Source organism: Theropithecus gelada, chromosome 8 (genome assembly GCF_003255815.1).
Source record: "Theropithecus gelada isolate Dixy chromosome 8, Tgel_1.0, whole genome shotgun sequence".
Classification (NCBI taxonomy): Eukaryota; Metazoa; Chordata; class Mammalia; order Primates; family Cercopithecidae; genus Theropithecus; species Theropithecus gelada.
In genome coordinates, this window is record NC_037676.1 from 137865930 (window position 1) to 137884734 (window position 18805).

The window sequence follows — 18805 nt, forward strand, 5'->3', positions numbered from 1 at the left end:
TACAAACATGTCTGCAGGAAGAAAAGAGTGAAAGAGAAGAGAGAATGCCAACTATGTAGTTCTAAAGAGCTTCCCATAAATCTCAGTGCTGATTAATATCTTATTGGCCAGAATTGTATTACAGGCCCCCATAGCTGCAAGAAAGCTGTAAAATTGAGATTTTTTTAATGTACTTAATATTTTAGAAAAGCTTTAGCTTTACAGAAAGATTGAGAAAGTAGTACAGAGAGTTTTCCTATATCCTTCTTGTGATTTTTCTCTGTTATTAACATCTTACATTATTAGCATGGCTCACTTATTTCAGTTTATGAACCAATATTGACATATTGTTAACTATATTATCGACAGTATTGGTACAGTATTAACTATAGTCCGTATCAGGTTTCCTTAATTTTTACCTAGCGTCATTTTTCTGTTCCAGAATCCCCAGAATACAACATCACGTTGAGTTGTCCTGTCTCCTTAGGCTCCTCTTGGCTGTGACAGTTTCTTAGACTTGTTTGTTTTGATGATATTAACAGTTTTGAGGAGTACTAATCAGGTTTTTTCTAAGATGTTTCTCAATGGGGATTTTTCAGATTTTTTTCCATCATTAACCTGGGTTTATGAGTTTGGGGAACTAAAACCACAGAAGTAAAATGCCATGTTTGCCGCATCATATCAAGTATACATACTGTCCACGTGACTTATGCTTATGTTGCCTTGATCATGTAGCCGAGGTTATGCTTATCAAGTTTCTCCACTGTCAAATTCCTCATTTTTCTTTCTTTCCTTACTATATCCTTTAAAAGGAAGTCACTATGGGGAACCCCTAATTAAGAAATGGGGAATTACAATTCACTTCACCTAGGTGGAGTATCTGCAAAAATTATCTGGAAGATTTGTCCCTTCTCCCCTGTGTATCTATTGATTGATTCAGTCATTTCTATCAGTGTGGACTCATGGATATTAATTTTATACATTGTGATACAATTCGGTACCACTGTCTTTTCTTGCTCAGATTGTCTCAGCTTTGGCCATTGGGAGTTCTTTCAGTTGGCTTTGACACACACCCGTAATTTGTGGGTTTTATTCTTTTCTTTTTTTTTTTTTTTTTAAGCACTTTCTTTCTGGCACTACACGTTGCTCCAGACTAGTCTTATATATTTCTACCTCCAGTCCTAAAATCAATCATTTCTCCAAGAAGCTCAGGTTCCATTTATTGGAGTATCGTATTAGAAAGCAAGATCAGGGTGCTGGTTCTGCTTGTTGTTTCTGGGATGTGCTGAGGTCTGTTCTTTCTCAGCTGACATAGAATGGACATATATGTGTATGTACTAACCTATGTATATACACGTATTTATGCATATTTCTTTAACCATTTGTAAATATAGTAAACTAAACATGAGTTCATACTGATGTCTCTGATTTTAATCTGTTTGCACATTGACCATTATAGCCTCTTCCCTTTTCTTATCACTCCAACTTGAGAAACTGGCTCCCACCATTCTTTTATTTAGTTATTGCGTTCCAGGATACATGTACAGTGATATCAGAATGGTTAACCTGTACTCACACTTCTTCCTGTAGAAAATAACTTCATCAACTAGAACAGTGCTTATTTACTTTTTTTTTTTTTTTTGCCTTTAGTCTGACAGACTTATCTCATTTCGAAGTTTACTTTTCTTCAACCCCTTCAATAAGGTTGTTTTCATGTGCTTTAATCTAGTTAAAATGTTCGTTCACATTCAGCATTGCATCCTGAGAGTCTCCTACTTCCTCAGTAATATTGTGGTTTTTAGTGTGCAAACATGAAAATTCACTCTCTGTGCTGTGAAGTTCTTTGGGTTTTGACAAATGCTTTGTGTCACGTATTCACTGTCATTTTGGTATCATACAGAATAGTTTTATCACCCTAAACTCTAGTCATTCAACCTTCCCTCCACCCCTTAACCTGTGTTAACTACTGATTTTTTTTTTTTAACCATCTCTCTAGTGTTAGTATTTTCAGTATGTCATATAGTTGAAAAGCATACATTATATAGCCTTTCCAGAGTGGCTTCTTTCACTTAGAAATGTGCATTTAAGATTTATTCCTAGTTTTTGTGGATTTTTAGCTCATTTCTTTCTACTGCTGAATCATTTTCTGTTGTATGCATGTAACCCAGTTTGCTTATCTTTTCATCTATCGAAGGGCATCTTGGTTGCTGTGAATAAAGCTGCTATAAACATTTATGTGCAAGTTTTTATGTAGGCATAAGTTTTCAGATCCATTGGGTAAAAACCTAGGAATACAACTGCTAGATTGCACAATAAGGCTATGTTTAGCTTTGCAAGAAATCGCCAAACTGTCTTTCTAAGTGGCTATATACTATGTTGCGTTCCAGGCAGGAATGAAAGTTTATGTTTTTCATATCCTCCCCAACACTTGGTATATTCAGTTATTTATTTTAGTCATTTTAATACGTGCGAAGTGGTATCTCACTTTTAGTTTGAATTCTCTAGTGACAAATGATGTTGAACATCTTTATTTGGTTATCTGCCATCTGTAAATCTTCTTTGGTTAGCTGTCTGTTCAAGTATTTTGCCTGCTTTTTAAGTGGGCCATTTGCTTTCTCATTGTTGAGTTATAAAAGTTTTTTCTGTGTTTTGGATACAAATCCTTTATCAGCTAACATGTTTCCCAAATATTTTCTTCCTTTCTGTAGCTTGTCTCTTTATCTTTTAATAGTGTCCTACGCAAAGCAGAAGTCTGTAATTTTAATAAAGTTGAACTTAACCAATTTTTCTTTCAAGGACTTTTTTTGATATTGTATCTAAAAACTCTTCACCAAACTAATACAATACAGATTTTCTTCTATGCTTTCTTCTATAAGTTTTATATTTCATATTTGGTTTTAAGATACATTTTGAGTTGATTTTTGTGAAAGATGTAAGGTCTGTGTCTAGGTGTCTACGTTTTTTTTTTTTTTTTAATTTGTTGATATTCACTTGTTCCTGTATCATTTGTTGAAAAAAACATTTTCCATTGAATTGTCTTTGCTCCTTTGTCAGTAATCAGTTGACTATATTTCTGAGGGTCAGTTTCTGGGCTTTGTATTTTGTTCCATTGATCTGTGTCTTTTTTTTTTCGCAAATACAATGCTGTATTGATTGTAGCTTTATAATAAGTCTTGAAATTATATATTATGAGTCTTCTAACATTGTTTTTCTTCTCAGTATTGTGTTGTCTGTTCTGGGTCTTTTGCCTTTCCATGTGTACTTTAGAAAATGTTTGTCAATATGTAAAAATGTGTCACTTGCTGAGATTTTGATTGGGATTGCATTGAATCTGTAGATTAGTTGGGAAGAACTGGCATATTAACAATATTATGACCATGAACATGGACGTTACTCCCTTGAGTTCTTCCATCAGAGTTTTGTAGTTTTCTACAAAGGAATGCTGTACATGTTTTATTAAATTTGTACCAAAACATGCAATTTTTTTGTGGCTTCAGTAAATGTTTTTGTGTTCTTAATCTAAATTCCAACTGTTTATTGCTGGTATGTAGGAAAGCATTTGACTAGTAACCTTTTACTCCTTGTTTTACTAGCTTATTAAGTATAGGAGTAGGTGTGGGGTTTGGGGGGGGTTTTGGACTATTTGGGGGGATATTTTTACGTAGTCAATGATGTCACCTGTGAACAAAGAAGTTTTACTTTTTTCTTCAAAATCTGTGTAGGTTTTATTTACTTTTCTTGTCCTATTGATGTAGGTGGGACTTACAGTATAGTATTGAATAGTAGTTGTGAGAGTAGACATCCTTGCCTTGTTCCCAATCTTAAGGGGAACGCATTCAGTTTCTCACAATTCAGTATGTTGTAGGTTTGCTGTACATGTTCCGTTTTCTCTTGAGACAGCCTCACTCTATCGCCCAGGCTGGAGTGCATCTAGGTGTCGCCATCTAGGCTCACTGCAACCTCTGCCTCCCAGGTTCAAGTAATTCTCATGCCTCAGCCTTAGTCGCTGGGATTACAGGCATATTCCACCATGCCTGGCTAATTTTTGTCTTTTTTCAGTAGAGACGGGGTTTCACCATGTTGGTCATGCTGGTCTGGAACTCCTGATCTCAAGTGATCCACCCACCTTGGGCTGACAAAGTGCTGGGATTACAGGTGTGAGCCACCACTCCTGCCCGATGTTCTTTTTCAACTTGCGGAAATTTTCTGAAAGTTGTTATAAATGAGTGTTGCCGTTGGCCGCGTCCTTTTTCTGCTCTATTTATATGATCACATTATTTTTCTACTTTAGCCTTGTTGATGTGGTAGACTACATTGATTTTCTAATATTAAATCAACCTTATGTACCTGGAATAAATCCTACTTGGTTATGGTGTATAATTCTTTTAACACATTATAGAATGGAGTTTACTAATATTTTGAAGAATTTGTGTACCTGTGTTCACGAGAGCTGCTGATTTCTAGTTCTTCACTTTAGACTCTCTTTATCCATATTGGTTATGGGGAGGCCTTGTTCTTGTTCCCCCTCAGACCATATGTCTCATCCTAAGCAGGTCACTGAGCAGTTGGGCTGGCCCCATCTCTGGCCAGTTGTAGCCTCTGAGGGTGATTAAGTATTTTTGAGGGATACTTCCTTTGTCAGGTCCCAACCAGTGCTCAAGAACAGGCTGGGGACAGTCACCACTGGCCTCCCTGGCTGGCCCAGACTGGTCCCAGCCTCTGACGAGTAATGTAGAAATACTTTTAAGGAGGCACTTCCAATGACCAGCCCCACAGATTGAGTTAGGAAGTGTTCCCTCTGCTTTTATTTTTTGGACAAGATTATAGAGAACTGGTATCATTTCATTCTTTAATATTTGATAGAATTGATTGAAACCGTATGGAGTTGATGCTTTCTTTTTTGGAAGGTTATTAACTATTGATTAAATTTATTTAATAGACATAAGCCCATTCAGATTATTTAATTCTTTTTGTGTTGGTCATTATGAATCAGAATCAGTCACATTCATGTAAGTTAAAAAATGTGTGAGCTTGGAGTTGTTCATAGTATTTCTTCATTATTCTTTTTTTTTTTTTTTGAGACAGAGTCTGTCGCCCAGGCTGGAGTACAGTGGTGTAATCCTGGTTCACTGCAACCTCAGCCTCTTGGGTTCAAGTGATTGTCATTCCTCAGCCTCCCAAGTAGCTGGGACTATAGGCACACGCCACTGTGCCCAGCTAATTTTTGTATTTTTAGTAGAGATGGGGTTTTGCCATGTTGACCAGGCTGGTCTTGAACTCTTGACCTCAGGTCATCTACCTGCCTTGGCCTCCCAAAGTGCTGAGATTACAGGCCTGAGCCATCACACCTGGCCGAAACCCTCTTCATTTCTGTTACTGGTGTTTGGGCTTTTTTTTTTTTTTTTTTTTTTTTTTTGCCTGTCTAGAGGTTTATCAATTTTATCAGTCTTTTCAAAGTCCAGCTTTGAGTTTTGATAATTTGCTATTTTTGGAAAATGAGTCTTTAACTGCGTGTTTGCTATCCCAGACACACTGAAGGAGGAGGAAGCTGGTCTGTAGGCAGCCAGCCCTGCCAGCTACAGTTCTCGCTGGAGGGCCTTGTCCAGATGAGGTGCATCATACTGTGTCTGTATTCTCTGGGGTAGCCACACTTTTCTGTCCTTATATTTTCTCGGGTTTTTGCTTCTGTGGAGCCATCGTTGATAGAAACACCTCCTTCGTTGCTGACTTGAAGTCTCATGATTTACATTAGAAATACATGAATGTGTTGAATTCTACCTCAGAAAATGCCTGTGTTTACTTAACTTAATGTTGTTTTATTACCATGTAGTTGATACATTATTCAGGAAAGTACATTTTATTCTTCTCTCTCTGATGGAATTGTAGCATATATTTTGGCCTCTGACTTTGCTCACAGCTGTTCTGGGACAGTTTTAAAATCTCTAAGCCTCAGTTTCCTTGTCCTGATATAAGCAAGAAAAGGCACACTTCATAGTGTGGGAGTGGAGTTTGGGTGTAATCCTGGCATGGCATCATATAGAAGTCTTGGGTGCATGTGGCTTCTCCAAATATCACAGTTTCCTACTCTGTGTACTGACCAGAGATTGACTCCAGACTTCTATATTGTTGCTAGACGAACTGCCTAAATGACTTAATTTCCTTTTGTAGATACCTGTTTCATGTTTGCTTTAGTTCTTTGCTCCTTATTCCTTTTTACAAAAATATAGAACTTTGATTTTGTTTCTGAGGTATAAATATATGTGAATAACAGAATGTTAGAGACTATGATAGATATGGCTAATTTGACCCTCTTGGTTACAGGGGAAGGGGAGGAGTTACAACACGGCCAGTTGGAGTTGTAGTACCACGAGGGACGCCAACTCCCAGAGGAGTCCTGTCCACCCGAGGGCCAGTGAGTCGGGGAAGAGGACTTCTCACTCCCAGAGCAAGAGGAGTCCCCCCAACTGGGTACAGACCTCCACCGCCACCCCCAACACAAGAGACATATGGAGAATATGTAAGTGAAGGTGTCAGACAACACCTTGTTGATCAGATTGACTTAATCCAGACTTAGCACTGGATATTGTACCCACATACCCTCCCTCACTTTGTTTTGGTTCTTGAGTATTATACTTTGGTTCAGTAAATATTTATTGAGTGCTAAAGAAGTACTTAATACTAGAGGTATAAAAATGGCCTGATCTTTTTCATCAAGTAGTTTAAGGTATGGAAGAGGAATTTGGGTGGTGGGGAGGTGTAAGACTAAGGTTCAGGAGACATATTTTCAAGCCCTTATAAGAATTTAATGTAACATTCTTCCATATTTCACTCCTGAATCCTTAAGTCATTTAAAAAATAATTGCCTGTGTATACCAAGATGGTTTCACCCTCAACTGTTTCCTTTTAAACTACGCTACTGGGTATGGATTCTTAGTGGAAATTCTTTTCAGTGAAGAAAACAAAAGTTCTCTATTTTCAATTAGTGCAAATCAGTTTTTCATTTATCATTCAGTGATTCTTTGATATAATTCATAGACTGACTTAACATAAGAGAGAATTATAACCGCAAAAGTTGAGGGGGAACGGAATTCTTTGGTGTCCTCATTTACCGTAAATCAAGAAAATAAGAAGCAATGGATAGGTGATTCATATTAATAATTAAAATTGTTAAAGTAAGAGTATATGAACTGTTGTCAATGAAAGGGAAGCAGTAACAATGATCAAATGCAAGAACCAGTAGGTTTTCATGTTTTACTTTAGGAGAGATTTCTTGCTAGGTGCTCTGTGCCTCTTTGGATAGTTTCTAGAAGGTTACAGTAATCCCCTGGGCCTCAGACAACCTCTTCAACCTCATCTGTGTGGCCACTGGTAAGATCAAAGTCTTTGTCTTGGACATGTTTAAGGTTTCGTAATTCCCTGAACATTCTGTGTCATCTTAGTCTTCCAGACCTTTGCTCATACTGCCTCCTCAGCCTAGAGTGATCTTCTCATGTTTCATTTGACTCTCTCCTTGTGTCCTTCTAGACTTAGGTCAACCATTGCTAGGGAAATTTAGAGGTGGTAATAGCCAACTTATTGAGCATTACTACAGTTCTTACATTTTTCTCTCCCACCTAGCTCGTGAACCTCTGGAAGGGCAGGAATGAATAGCTTTTATCTCTTTATACTTGGGAGAGAGTGCATACTGGGAACTCACTGAATTATATTTTAACAAATCCCATAAAAGTTTTACAAGTTTGTTATTCAGTCAAGGAAGGATGTGGTTTCTCTCTTTTCTTTGATTTCCTTACAGTTAGAAGTGTTCCTACTTCCTAGTATTCTCACCAGTTGACAATAATAATTATGCCTCAGCTCTTCCATAAATGCTGAGTCTCCTGAAAGTAGCAGAGACTATAAAGGAGAGGAAATCTTAAATTCCTTTTAGGTAGGCCTAGTGTCTGTTCATTTCCACTTTGGCTTACATTGATTTCTCTTAGGTTTAGATTTAATACAGATGTGGTTGGATGATGTAGAAGAGATTGCCAGGCAGGTTGTGTGGGAAACCTGGATCCTATACCCCATTTTACCATAAATTTCAATATCAGGTAGGCAAGATATTTAACTTTTTGGGCTTCATCATCCACTTATTTCAGAAAGAATGATTGCCTCCATTACATGTATTCATCTTTCTATTCAATAAAGATTGGATTTCTACCATGTGAGCCAGACACACATGTTGTCTGCCTCAGCGTGTATACTGTAATTATTAGAGTCTGGAGATAAGTTATATAGATTGATAAAACTAAAAAATTCTTGAAAGGTAAAAGTCCGAAGGAGGAAAAGTAAAAGCAAGAGACATTCAAGACATTTGGGTTTGCTGCTTGTACTTTTGATTTTTTTATTTTTATTTATTTTTTATTTATTTTTTTTGTAAATGATAGGAAAGGCATTAAAACAATTGAATTGAGAAGTATTCTGTAGGATTAATTTACTCCCTTTCCATCTGCTACCAAGGATAATGGGATAGTGGCCCTGTAGAAGATTATCTATGTCTTTCCAGACCAGACAAAGGTTTAAGAGCTCTAAAGGAAAAAGTCAACCTTCATTGTTTGATTCCCACACTCACTGATGCCTGGCACTCTTCCAAGCACTGACTGTTACTGCAGCTGTGATTTCAACACAGAGCCGGTGCTCTTTCTGTCACATGGTAGTATAGACTTCAAATAACTGATGGCCACATCCACAAGTGTTCTAATTTGGCCGGAATGCAGCATTTGCAATTTTATCAACTTCATACAATAACAAGTCTTGCATACATAAAACAGCTCTGTGCTTTCCAGGTGTGCTTTGGGTGGTGTAGTGGGACACCAAAGAAAAAGAAATACCATCATGAGTGCACCTCCTTCCCCGAGTTGAATTACCGTCCTGAGGGGTTCAGATTACAAATGTTATAGCTTTCCCACTTAATTTAGCATCTATTATTCCTGGCATTGCCTTTTAAGATCACTAGTCAAGAGGAAAAATTTTCCTCATTTAGCCTAGCATTTTGTAAGCTGCCTTGGCACAGTTATAGTGAAGCTTCAGTGGCTTTTTCAGTATAGTAAAAGCTTCACTGTATATAACAAACTTTGCTGGTACTTGGTATAAGGAGTAGATAAAGCCCTTCAGCTCGCTTACAGTGGCTTGCCGTCAGTAGCACTGCCTCCCAGGTATACCCTTTTGACCTCATCTTCCTCCACTGACCCAGTTTTAAATGAGTTTTGTAGTTCCAACTTTTCTAATGCAGCTTGCAGCCTCTAGCATAACTTCAGACATTGGCCATTGGTCTCAACTGAAATCCTAAAGATTACTCACCCATCCCGCTTAGTTTTACAACATGGTAGGGGGAGTGGGAAGTAAACTCTTCTTAAAAAGTTTTTTTTATGTTGGGCTCGGTGCGATGGCTCACGCTTGTAATCCTAGCACTTTCGGAGGCCAAGGTGGGCACATAACTTGAGGTCAGGAGTTCAAGACCAGTGTGGCCAACATAGTGAAACCTCATCTCTACAAAAGAAAAAAAAAAAGAAAAATTAGCCGGGTGTAGTGGTGCGCACCTGTAATCCCACCTACTTGGGAGGCTGAGGTGGGAGAATCGCTTGAACCCAGGAGGTGGAGGTTGCAGTGAGTTGTGATCACCCCACTGCACCCCAGCCTGGGTAACAGCGAGACTCCGTCTCAAAAAAAAAAAAAAAATTTGTTTCTTTGTTTCTAGGATTTCAGATAGGGTGGGTATATTATAAGATACCCAACTTAGAAAACCAAGAAACTGTAACACAAATAAATGGTTATTCATTCTTGTATCAAATGGGAAAGTTGACCATCTTTGAGTATACTAAAATTATTACATGGAACTAGAACATCATAAATTAGATTCTAAATTCCATGAGGGTAGGCACTCTCCACTTTCCTCCCCTACCTTCCAACCACCACACTTCACCTTTTTATTCCCAATAACTAGTATATGATGTCTGGCACATAGTAGATCTTTAGTAAGTATTTACTGAATGAATGAATGGTCCCAAGACAGTTTTTAAAAATTGTCTCCTGTGGAGAACCCACCACAGATGCGTTCTGTGTGACTTTTCAGTTTTATTCACATAGCAATTTATATGTAACATAGTATTTAGCATATCGCTATGTAGCACAGTCATTCAGAATATGTCTAGTTTTCAAAAGATTATTAACTTCTAAGGAAAAATTCTGTATCTCTAGGTTAATCTCTGGCTCAGTTTTTGGCACATTGTAAGCACTTAGTAAATGTTTGTTGGACTGAACAACCCTATACAGAGAGACTTGATACATTGTTCAGATGAAGATTACCATTGATTTTTTTCCAAGTTACTAGTAAAAGCATGTGATGGGAAGAAATATGATAGTATTTGAAAAAATAACTTTCCTAAGTTACTGTTGTCTTCTAGCGCTGGACAGGTAGTCATAGGTTACAAATGAATGAGATTAATTTTGTTAGCTCCTAAAGGAAACAGAAAAACCTACTGTAAGTCTCATCACAGTATAAAAAGGGGCTTTCAAGAAGGATGTAATATTTGATGAGAAACTGCTCTCCACAAGGCACTTTGATATACGTCACATTTTCCTTAGAACCACCTACTGTGATCTCTATTGTACAAATGAGAATTTAAGGTCAGGGAAGTTAAGTGCCTTGCCCAAAGTCACAGGACTGGTAAAGAAGGAGCAGATTCAGGATTGCAAGTTAAACGCCTATGTTCTGTCTTGAAAAACCAGTACTTTAAAAAACAAAACCAAAAAATCAGTGTTCCCACTAGCCAAGATTATAAATAAAATATCTTCATCTTTGGAGAAAGTGTAACAGATGCTGTGTGTTCCCTTCATCAATGCCAGCAAATGCCATGAAAGGGATTATAGGACACTGAACGAAATAACCTCTGTGTTCCTTGTGATTCAGTAATTCCCTGGTTTTAAGCTACCCAAAGTAGGTAAATGGAAATGAACTGTTAGGAAGAAAGGGATGATGTTCGGATTAAGAAGAAATGAACATGTGAACAAAGCACTGCTAATACATTTATTGGCAAAAATAAGAATAACACTTTCATTTAAGAATTTCACAACATCTATATCTCTGAAAAGGGCTTGTCATTTCTTTGGAACTCAGAAACGTAATTTTTAAAAATCTCCTTGGAATGTATCCAGTGATAAAGGTTTGATTTCTATACAATGTGTTTGGCTATATCAAACCAACTCAGTTTACTTTTCATCAACTTTCATTTAAAATTTACTATCCGAGGCCATTATTTCCAGAATAAAAGATGAAAAAAGATCACAACAGTGGTTTACTTAAACAAAATGAGGAATATTCTATTTTTTTAAATCCTGCCACAATAGCTGCATTTTTCAGAAAGTATGCATTTCAGTCTTTAAGATACTCAGTGATTTTCAGATTATGTGTACTGCAAGTATTCTGATACAGTTTTAGGCCCAAGAAAAACTTAGCTATATCTGTTCTAATTATTTTTAGTTATATTATGCCTATTTTAGAAAGTGTACTGCTTTATTAGCCAAAGTGAGAAAACTTGATAATTTACAGGTATTTCCTTGTAAAATGTGCCTATTGAAATTCGTCTGCTATTTCTCAAGGTGAGTTGGTGAAGATATTTGATCATTGATATTGTCATCTGAGCCAACAGTTCTTCATTGGAGTCACTGTAACAAAATATTCCCTGAGTGTGCTTCATTGAGATGAACACCTGTTAGCAAATAAATCTATTTGACTCTGATTATTATTACAAGAATACGTATGACACAGTAGCCATTTGAGTAGGATAGACTAGCCATTGGTAACACCAAATCCATCTCTCAGTAATTCTCCTTTTCAGAATAACGCTCAAACAAGATAATTTAACATGGTTAACTTTTTCCCAAAATGAAGAAAATAGATAATGGATGTTTTTTCAGTCATTTAAGTATAAATTTGGGACCTTCTGCTCTGTTTTTAACTTAGCAAACTTAGATATAATTACAGTAACTCCTCATCTCTTTTTGGAGAACAAAAAGTACCTTTTTTCCAAAATAACATTGATTTATTATTTATGTCCAAATAATGAAATAACTGACAAATTAAGATAAGCCAGTACACATTCAGTGAGAGCGCTTTGATAATTTAAAGTGCTGGTGTCATTACACAGAAAAGCATGCCTGGTGTGTCCTGGCAGAGCCCAATTTACATATGAATTTCTAAAGTGAAACCATTTTTTATAAATTGTTTTAGGGTCAACATGCAAAGAAAATACACAATCTGAATAAATTAGCATCCCCCTAACAGTCAGTATGGTAGTTTTATTTATTATCTATGTAAGACCTTTTTCATTTCCATTACTTTACCTAAACAGTTGCATGTTATTAGCTACTGAAAGGAAAACTATTTCCTCTTTACTGCTGCTCTCAATACTTCACTTTCGCACTGTATGTATGGGTTGTGTTCAGTTCTCTGAAGACATCGACTGTGTGTCCTACAGTTTAATTCTGAAACCAATTACCAGGAGTTAGCACAGACCCTACAGTTAAAGGCTTAGTCCCACTTGAGATGCCAGTTGCAACTGATGGGCCCCCAGGTTACTCACAACTTGTGTCTGACTTAGATGGAAATTAGAGATTCCCACAACCCCTTTCTCATGTTTGATAATTTGTTAGAACGGCTCAGAACTCAGGAAAGTAGCGTACTTACTATTGCTAATTTGTTATGAAAGAATACAGGTCAGGAACGGTCTTGTGGAAGAGACGCATAGGTCAAGGTATTGGAGAGGGCATTCCATGCCCTCTCCAGGCAGCCACCCTCCGGAAGCCACCTCCGTGTCTTCACCCAGCCTGGAGGCACTCCAAACCCCTTCAGTTGGAGTTTTTAATGGAGGCATCACTACATAAATGTAATTGATTAAATCATTGGCCATTAGCGATTGACTCAATCTCCAGCCCCCTCCCCTCCCTGGACGTGAGAGATGGGGCAGCAAGTTTCAACCCTTTAATCACACAGATGGTTCCCTTGACAGCCAGCCACCTCTCCTCTATCCTTAGGGACTTTCTGGAAGTCATCTTATTGATGTAAACTCTTCTGTGATTGAAAGGGACTTGCTATGAGTAGCAAAAGGCCCTTCTTTCGCCTTTATTGCTCTTATCACTTAGAGACTTCCAGGGGTTTTAGTAACTGTGAGCCAGGAGCTGTAGAAGACAATCAAACTATATATGTCTTGCTATATCATAGTATCAAAACTACCAAATCTAAATTTCGAACTCTGGTATCATCTGTTCACGCTCCCTTCTCCCTGAATGCCCTATAAGCACTTTGAAAGCTGTGATATAGACCAACACAATGGGCCTCATTCTTCCCCAGAGTTTCTTGTTAAGATGAATGACACTACCATATAACCAGACTCCCAAGGTCTAATTCTTTCGTCTTCCTTCTCTGTATTCAAATAGCTACCAAGTCTTTTCACTTGTTCCTCATGAATAGCTGTTTGATTTCAAGCTCATCTGCATTGCCACTGGTTTTGTTACGATGCTCTTCTTGTTCACTATTTTATTCCTAGCACCTAACATATAGTAGTCACTTAATAAATACTGGTAGTTTGGATGGATGGATGCACAACAGACAGAGGTTGTCATAGCCTCCTCAGTTGCACCTTTGCTTGTAGTCTTGCTCCAGCTCATTCCTTTCCTTAAATAATGTATTCTTCATACTACTTCCAGTGTACTTTCTAATATCTAACATCGAATATGCTACTGCCCTCCATCTCCCCCCACAAGGAAGAGAACTAGTTGAAAATTTTAGAAGGATCTTAGTCTCTTCAGGATAAACTTGAGACTCCTCTGCATTGTGTTTAAGGGCCTTCCTGAGGCCGTTCATCCTCCTGTTGACTAACTGACTGTCATTTTGCATTCAGTCTGTCCCAATTGCAGTCCCTTAAACATAGCAGGAACTGTAAACTGTCTGTTTTCCTGAGCTCTTGGCTGTCTTTGAATGTGCTTTCTTGTTTTGTCCATGCCAACTCTGTTTACTATTTGTAGTCCTTGATCGTGGAGCCTTCTGGACCTAATCAAGCATAGTTAGCAGCATCTTTCATGTCCCTTTAACAAGTTGTACCCACTTCTATGTTTACTTACTTGTCCTCGTCCTCAGTAGACTGTGGGATCCTTTAGGGAAGAAACTATGTCTTTGTTTTATCTTAGTATACCCAGTCTATCACAGGACCTGACATTTTGGAGATACTAAGTAAATGTGTGGAGGATGGATAACGTGGCCTTTGTCAATGCCAGCTAATTCCGTGTCATGCCATGTGTTATGTATACTTTTCAGCACACTTAGTGAAATAAAATTGAATATCTTAAACAAGTTTTAGCAGACATAACATGGTCCACTTTGTGAAATGGTAAGTATGAAAGACAATGCAATTTAATATAAAGATTATTATTCTGAGAGGCAAAATACAGTCATGTATCCCTTAGCAACAGAGTTATATTCTGAGAAATGCACCATTAGGCAGTTCCATCATTGTGTGAACACCGTAGAGCGTTCTTAGACCATCTTAGGTGGTCGAGTCCACTGCCCGCCTAGGCTCTATGCTTTTAGGGAACAAACCTGTACAGCATGTTACTGTACTGAATGCTGTAGACAGTTGCTACACATGCGGCATTTGTGTCTGTAAACATATCTAAACATAGAAAAGATACAGTAAAAATGTGGTATTATAATCTATGGCTCCACTGTCCTATATGTGGTCCATAGTGACCAAAATGTCGTTATATGGTGTGTGGCTGTACTTGGTTTCTAACCTCCCTTCTCTTCAGAGTGACCGTCTGTTGTGTTTTCATGCACACTATTTAAGCTTTCTGGGCCTGAATTTTCTTTTAATCTGCAAAACAGTGGTGATGATACATAGATAGCGGTTAGTCTAAATGACATTCTTAACCTCTTTCCAACTTAAAAAGTCTGCAGTGGATTGAGTATTTTTGTCAAAACTTTGTTTCCACTCTCACCCTAAAGATGGTTTTTGAAATAAAAATTGTGTTTTCATCAAATAGAAACCTTTAATTGAAAAGTAAGTTACGGAATAAACAAATACATGTTTTAATGATGGTAGAAACAAGCTAAAAATGAGTAGCTGTGAGCCTTTTGAATTCTAAAACATCTTGAAAAGTGTTTTACAAAATGAGATTTAAAAAATACAGACTTGCCATCCCTTAAGATGTATAAACTAAAATTGCCTTAGGAATTCTAATCATGCTATTTTCTAACTCATTTAATTATGATTGCATCAGCTCTCTATTCCTAAGAAGTACTTATTATTCACTAATATCTCTTGATATCTCAATGTTGTGTAATCAATTCTAAGCATTTGAGGCTGAGCTGATGGATTAATCACCTTTAAAGGTAAGTATGCTAGAGCATTTTAAATGTAGTCATACAAGCTTGTAAGAATACAGAACCTGTTTTCTTCAGCAGATATTTTTTGTTCTTTGATTATCTAACTATAAGATGTTTGTTGAACAGAGCGTGGAATCGTCCTTAAATCGTCTCCTGAGTCATGGTAGTGCCTACTTAAGAGAGTCACTAGGTACCTTTTCAAAGTCACACAGCCTATTAGGGCAGAGCTAGAATTCGAAGCCCAGCGTTCTGGCTCTAGATGTATTCTAACGGAGAAGCTAACAAATAATTGGGAAAAATTATTTAATCTCTTTGGACATAAAAGTTACTATACAGAATTTTGAACAAGCGATACACGAGTAAGGAATAATTGGTTTTACCAATCCTTCTGCAACTACTGCAGGATATGTTATTTCCTCATAGGACAGCTGCCATTGGTTAACTTAATCCAGGTTTAAAGAGTCAAAGAGATAGTTTTGAATAGGAGCAGAAATCTAAACCTCCTGTTGTACAAGCAGGCCTGCCTTGTCTGTGTGTTCCCCAATGTCATGACTCACTAAGGCTGTGTAAGATGAAAGTTGTCTTGAAGAAACCACTGTTGCTACCATAAATGGTGCCCTCATCTGTACATGGGAATAGAGGGACCACTGTTTTCTCTTTGTGATAAGAATAAACTCTTCTGAAATTTTAATGACTAGGAACATCAATGAAGGTCTTTAGGGGAAACAAAATGTATTTTTTAGTATACATGTTGTTATTTAATGTGGATTTTATTTAAGGACTCAAGGAAGTCATCCTTCTCACTTTTTTTAGAAAGCTAGAGCTCAGCTGAAGCTTTAACTGTATGACTAGTTTGGGGATTTTTGTAGAGACGAGAGTTGTACTGACGGCAAATTTCCCCAATGCAGTGACTACTCACATAATGTTTGACAGTTAACTAATCTCAAAACTGCTTCAATTATCTTGTTTTCCACAGTGAGAAATTTAATTAAAACAGAGTACAGATTGTGAAAAGGTTATTTATGAAAATGCATTTTAAATGGAATTGAAAAGCCTAGGGACACCTTTTTATTTTAGATAAAAAGATGAAGGTTCTATAATTTTTCATATTCATTTTACCAGAAGCCAGGGTAAAAGCAGTATGCAATTTACTTGAAATGTCTATCAGAAGCCTCACAAATCAATCTTTTGCCTAAATTGCTTGAAAGGTTGACTTATTTTAGAAATGTAAGACTTTAGGAAATAAGTTCAGATTTAAAACTTCCGAGTGTGGAAGTTTTTTTTTGGTTTTGGTTTTTTTTCTTCCTACTTTAAAACAACAACCAAACACCTTATCAAGGTAGCAGAAAGCTCTAAAATGAAAATGTCATTAAGGCATGGAAAGCAAATTTTGCTGTCATAATTAGGCTTGCCCGTCCAAGTTTGTTGAGCTATGATGGTTTTATTTGAGCTGATGTGACAGATGTAACATATTCCTCAGGTGAATTAGGGCAGAGGCAGGGAAAGGAACTTGTGAACCACTAGATTATTCGTTTGTTATAATGAATTTTCTGCAAGAACCTGCCACGTTAGTTTTACACCAGCATTCATAGAACACGGTCTCTGCCTTTAAGTAGATTAGAGTCTAAGAAGGAACATAGTGTTGGGGAGGAAAAATAATTTTCTCTCTACCTTCTGAGTTCATAGCTGGAATGCACCCAAAAGAAAAATAAGTTTTTTGACATGCATATTTTATATATATGTGAGAGATACTCAGGGAATTAGTAAATCTCAAAGAGGTGGCTTAGAACTCTGGTTTATATAGCATCTTCCGTAAGGAACAGTAAATTTTTGCAGAAATGACTAGATAGACAAAGGCAAAGGACTGTAAGTCTCTAGGGAGAGCAAATTCTGGAAAGGTAAATAAATGGAAGTTTGTTATGTAGATTCCTCTGTTGGCATCTCAGGCTAATAAGGGTCCAGAGTTATCTTTGTGAGCCTCAGTGTCTTACTCCTGTAATCCCAGCACTTTGGGAGGCCAGAGTTGGAAGATTGCTTGAGGCCAGGAGTTCAAGACCAGGCTGGGCAGCATATTGAGACCCTGTCTCTGCAAAACTAAAATAAATTTAACAAAATAAACTGTTTTTGGTGATCAACCTTGGTCCCTCCTGGTAGAAAGGGGAGGAGGGAAACCTTTACCTTTATAAATTTATGTCTTGCTTTGATGCAGATATAAGAGGGCAGAGAGCTTTTTTAATCTGCTGATTCTCAGTTAGCTTCAGCTCAAAATAATCTTTATGCTAAAGTGGCATATTTTGGGTTGGCATGCCTGATCTCCTGCAGTAGTTATCACCCTCACTTTGAATTCTTTCATAATTACATGTGTATTTTAGTTGGTCAGTCTGTTATTTGGATCCACAAGTATACATCTTATTTAAGGTACTTATCTTAGAGTAATGTAAGTACTCTTTTATTTTTCTTATTACTTTCCATTATAGTCTAAGTTATTAATGGTAGGTAGGAGCCATGCCTTTTGATCTACAGGACCCAGTATATAGTAAATACTCAATGTTAGATTTCCTTCTTTTTCGGTTGAGACAGGTCTTGTTCCATCACCTAAGCTGGAGTGCAGTGGCGCAGTTACAACTCACTGCAGTCTCAGTGTCCGGGACTCAAGCGATCCTCTGCCTCAGCATTCTGAGTAGCTGGCGCCCCATGTGTGCCACTGTGCCCGGCTAATTTTCTTATTTTTTATAGAGACAAGGTCTCACTTTGTTACCCAGAATGGTCTCAGACTCCTGGCCTCAAGCAACCCTCCTGCCTTGGCTTCCACAAGTGCTGGGATTACAGGTGTGAGCCACTGTGCCCAGCCTGGATTTCCTGATGCAGAGACAAAACAGTTAAGCTTGAGAATTAGAACACCTATAATTGACTTATGTACAAAAAATAGGGAGGAACAAACAGGAGAGAGAACTGCTTGATGGAATGTGGTAAGAACTTAGAGGAGATAACATTTAAACCAAACGGGAAGGGGATGAGTAGCATTCAGGTAGGAGGAACCAAGAGGTCTCCCTGCGCAGACTCTATGTGATATTTAAAGGTGCAGACACAGGGAGAATCTTAGTGTGCTTCAGTCAGCCAGAAGAATTTTTGTGATGTCCATTATTGATGAGGTTTATTGTCATCTTTATCTTTATACATTTTTATTCTATTCATTTTGTTTATAGGTAGAATAGAGTGTGAGGTACATAACAGGATGTGGAATCAGGACTGTAGTGGTTAAAAGTAAATAAAATAAAAAAGCAGATTTAAAATAGAACCACGTTGTCGGGCTGGGTGACAGAAGTGGAAGGCCAGCTGGCCATCGTGATGTGTTCTTATAGTGTGGCATTATCCTGGAGAGTTCACTACAGTACAGGGTCTGGCCCTCAATTT

General features: G+C 37.6%; 1 protein-coding gene across 1 annotated transcript in view; it reads left to right on the forward strand.

The window, feature by feature from the left end:
* The window catches only part of KHDRBS3 (KH RNA binding domain containing, signal transduction associated 3), a 199508-nt gene that overhangs the window by 119667 nt on the left and 61036 nt on the right, over positions 1 to 18805 (forward strand). Inside the window, exon 7 of the mRNA XM_025394882.1 lies at positions 6301 to 6496. Coding sequence (XP_025250667.1) covers positions 6301 to 6496 — 196 coding nt within the window. The remainder of the gene's footprint in view (positions 1 to 6300; positions 6497 to 18805) is intronic.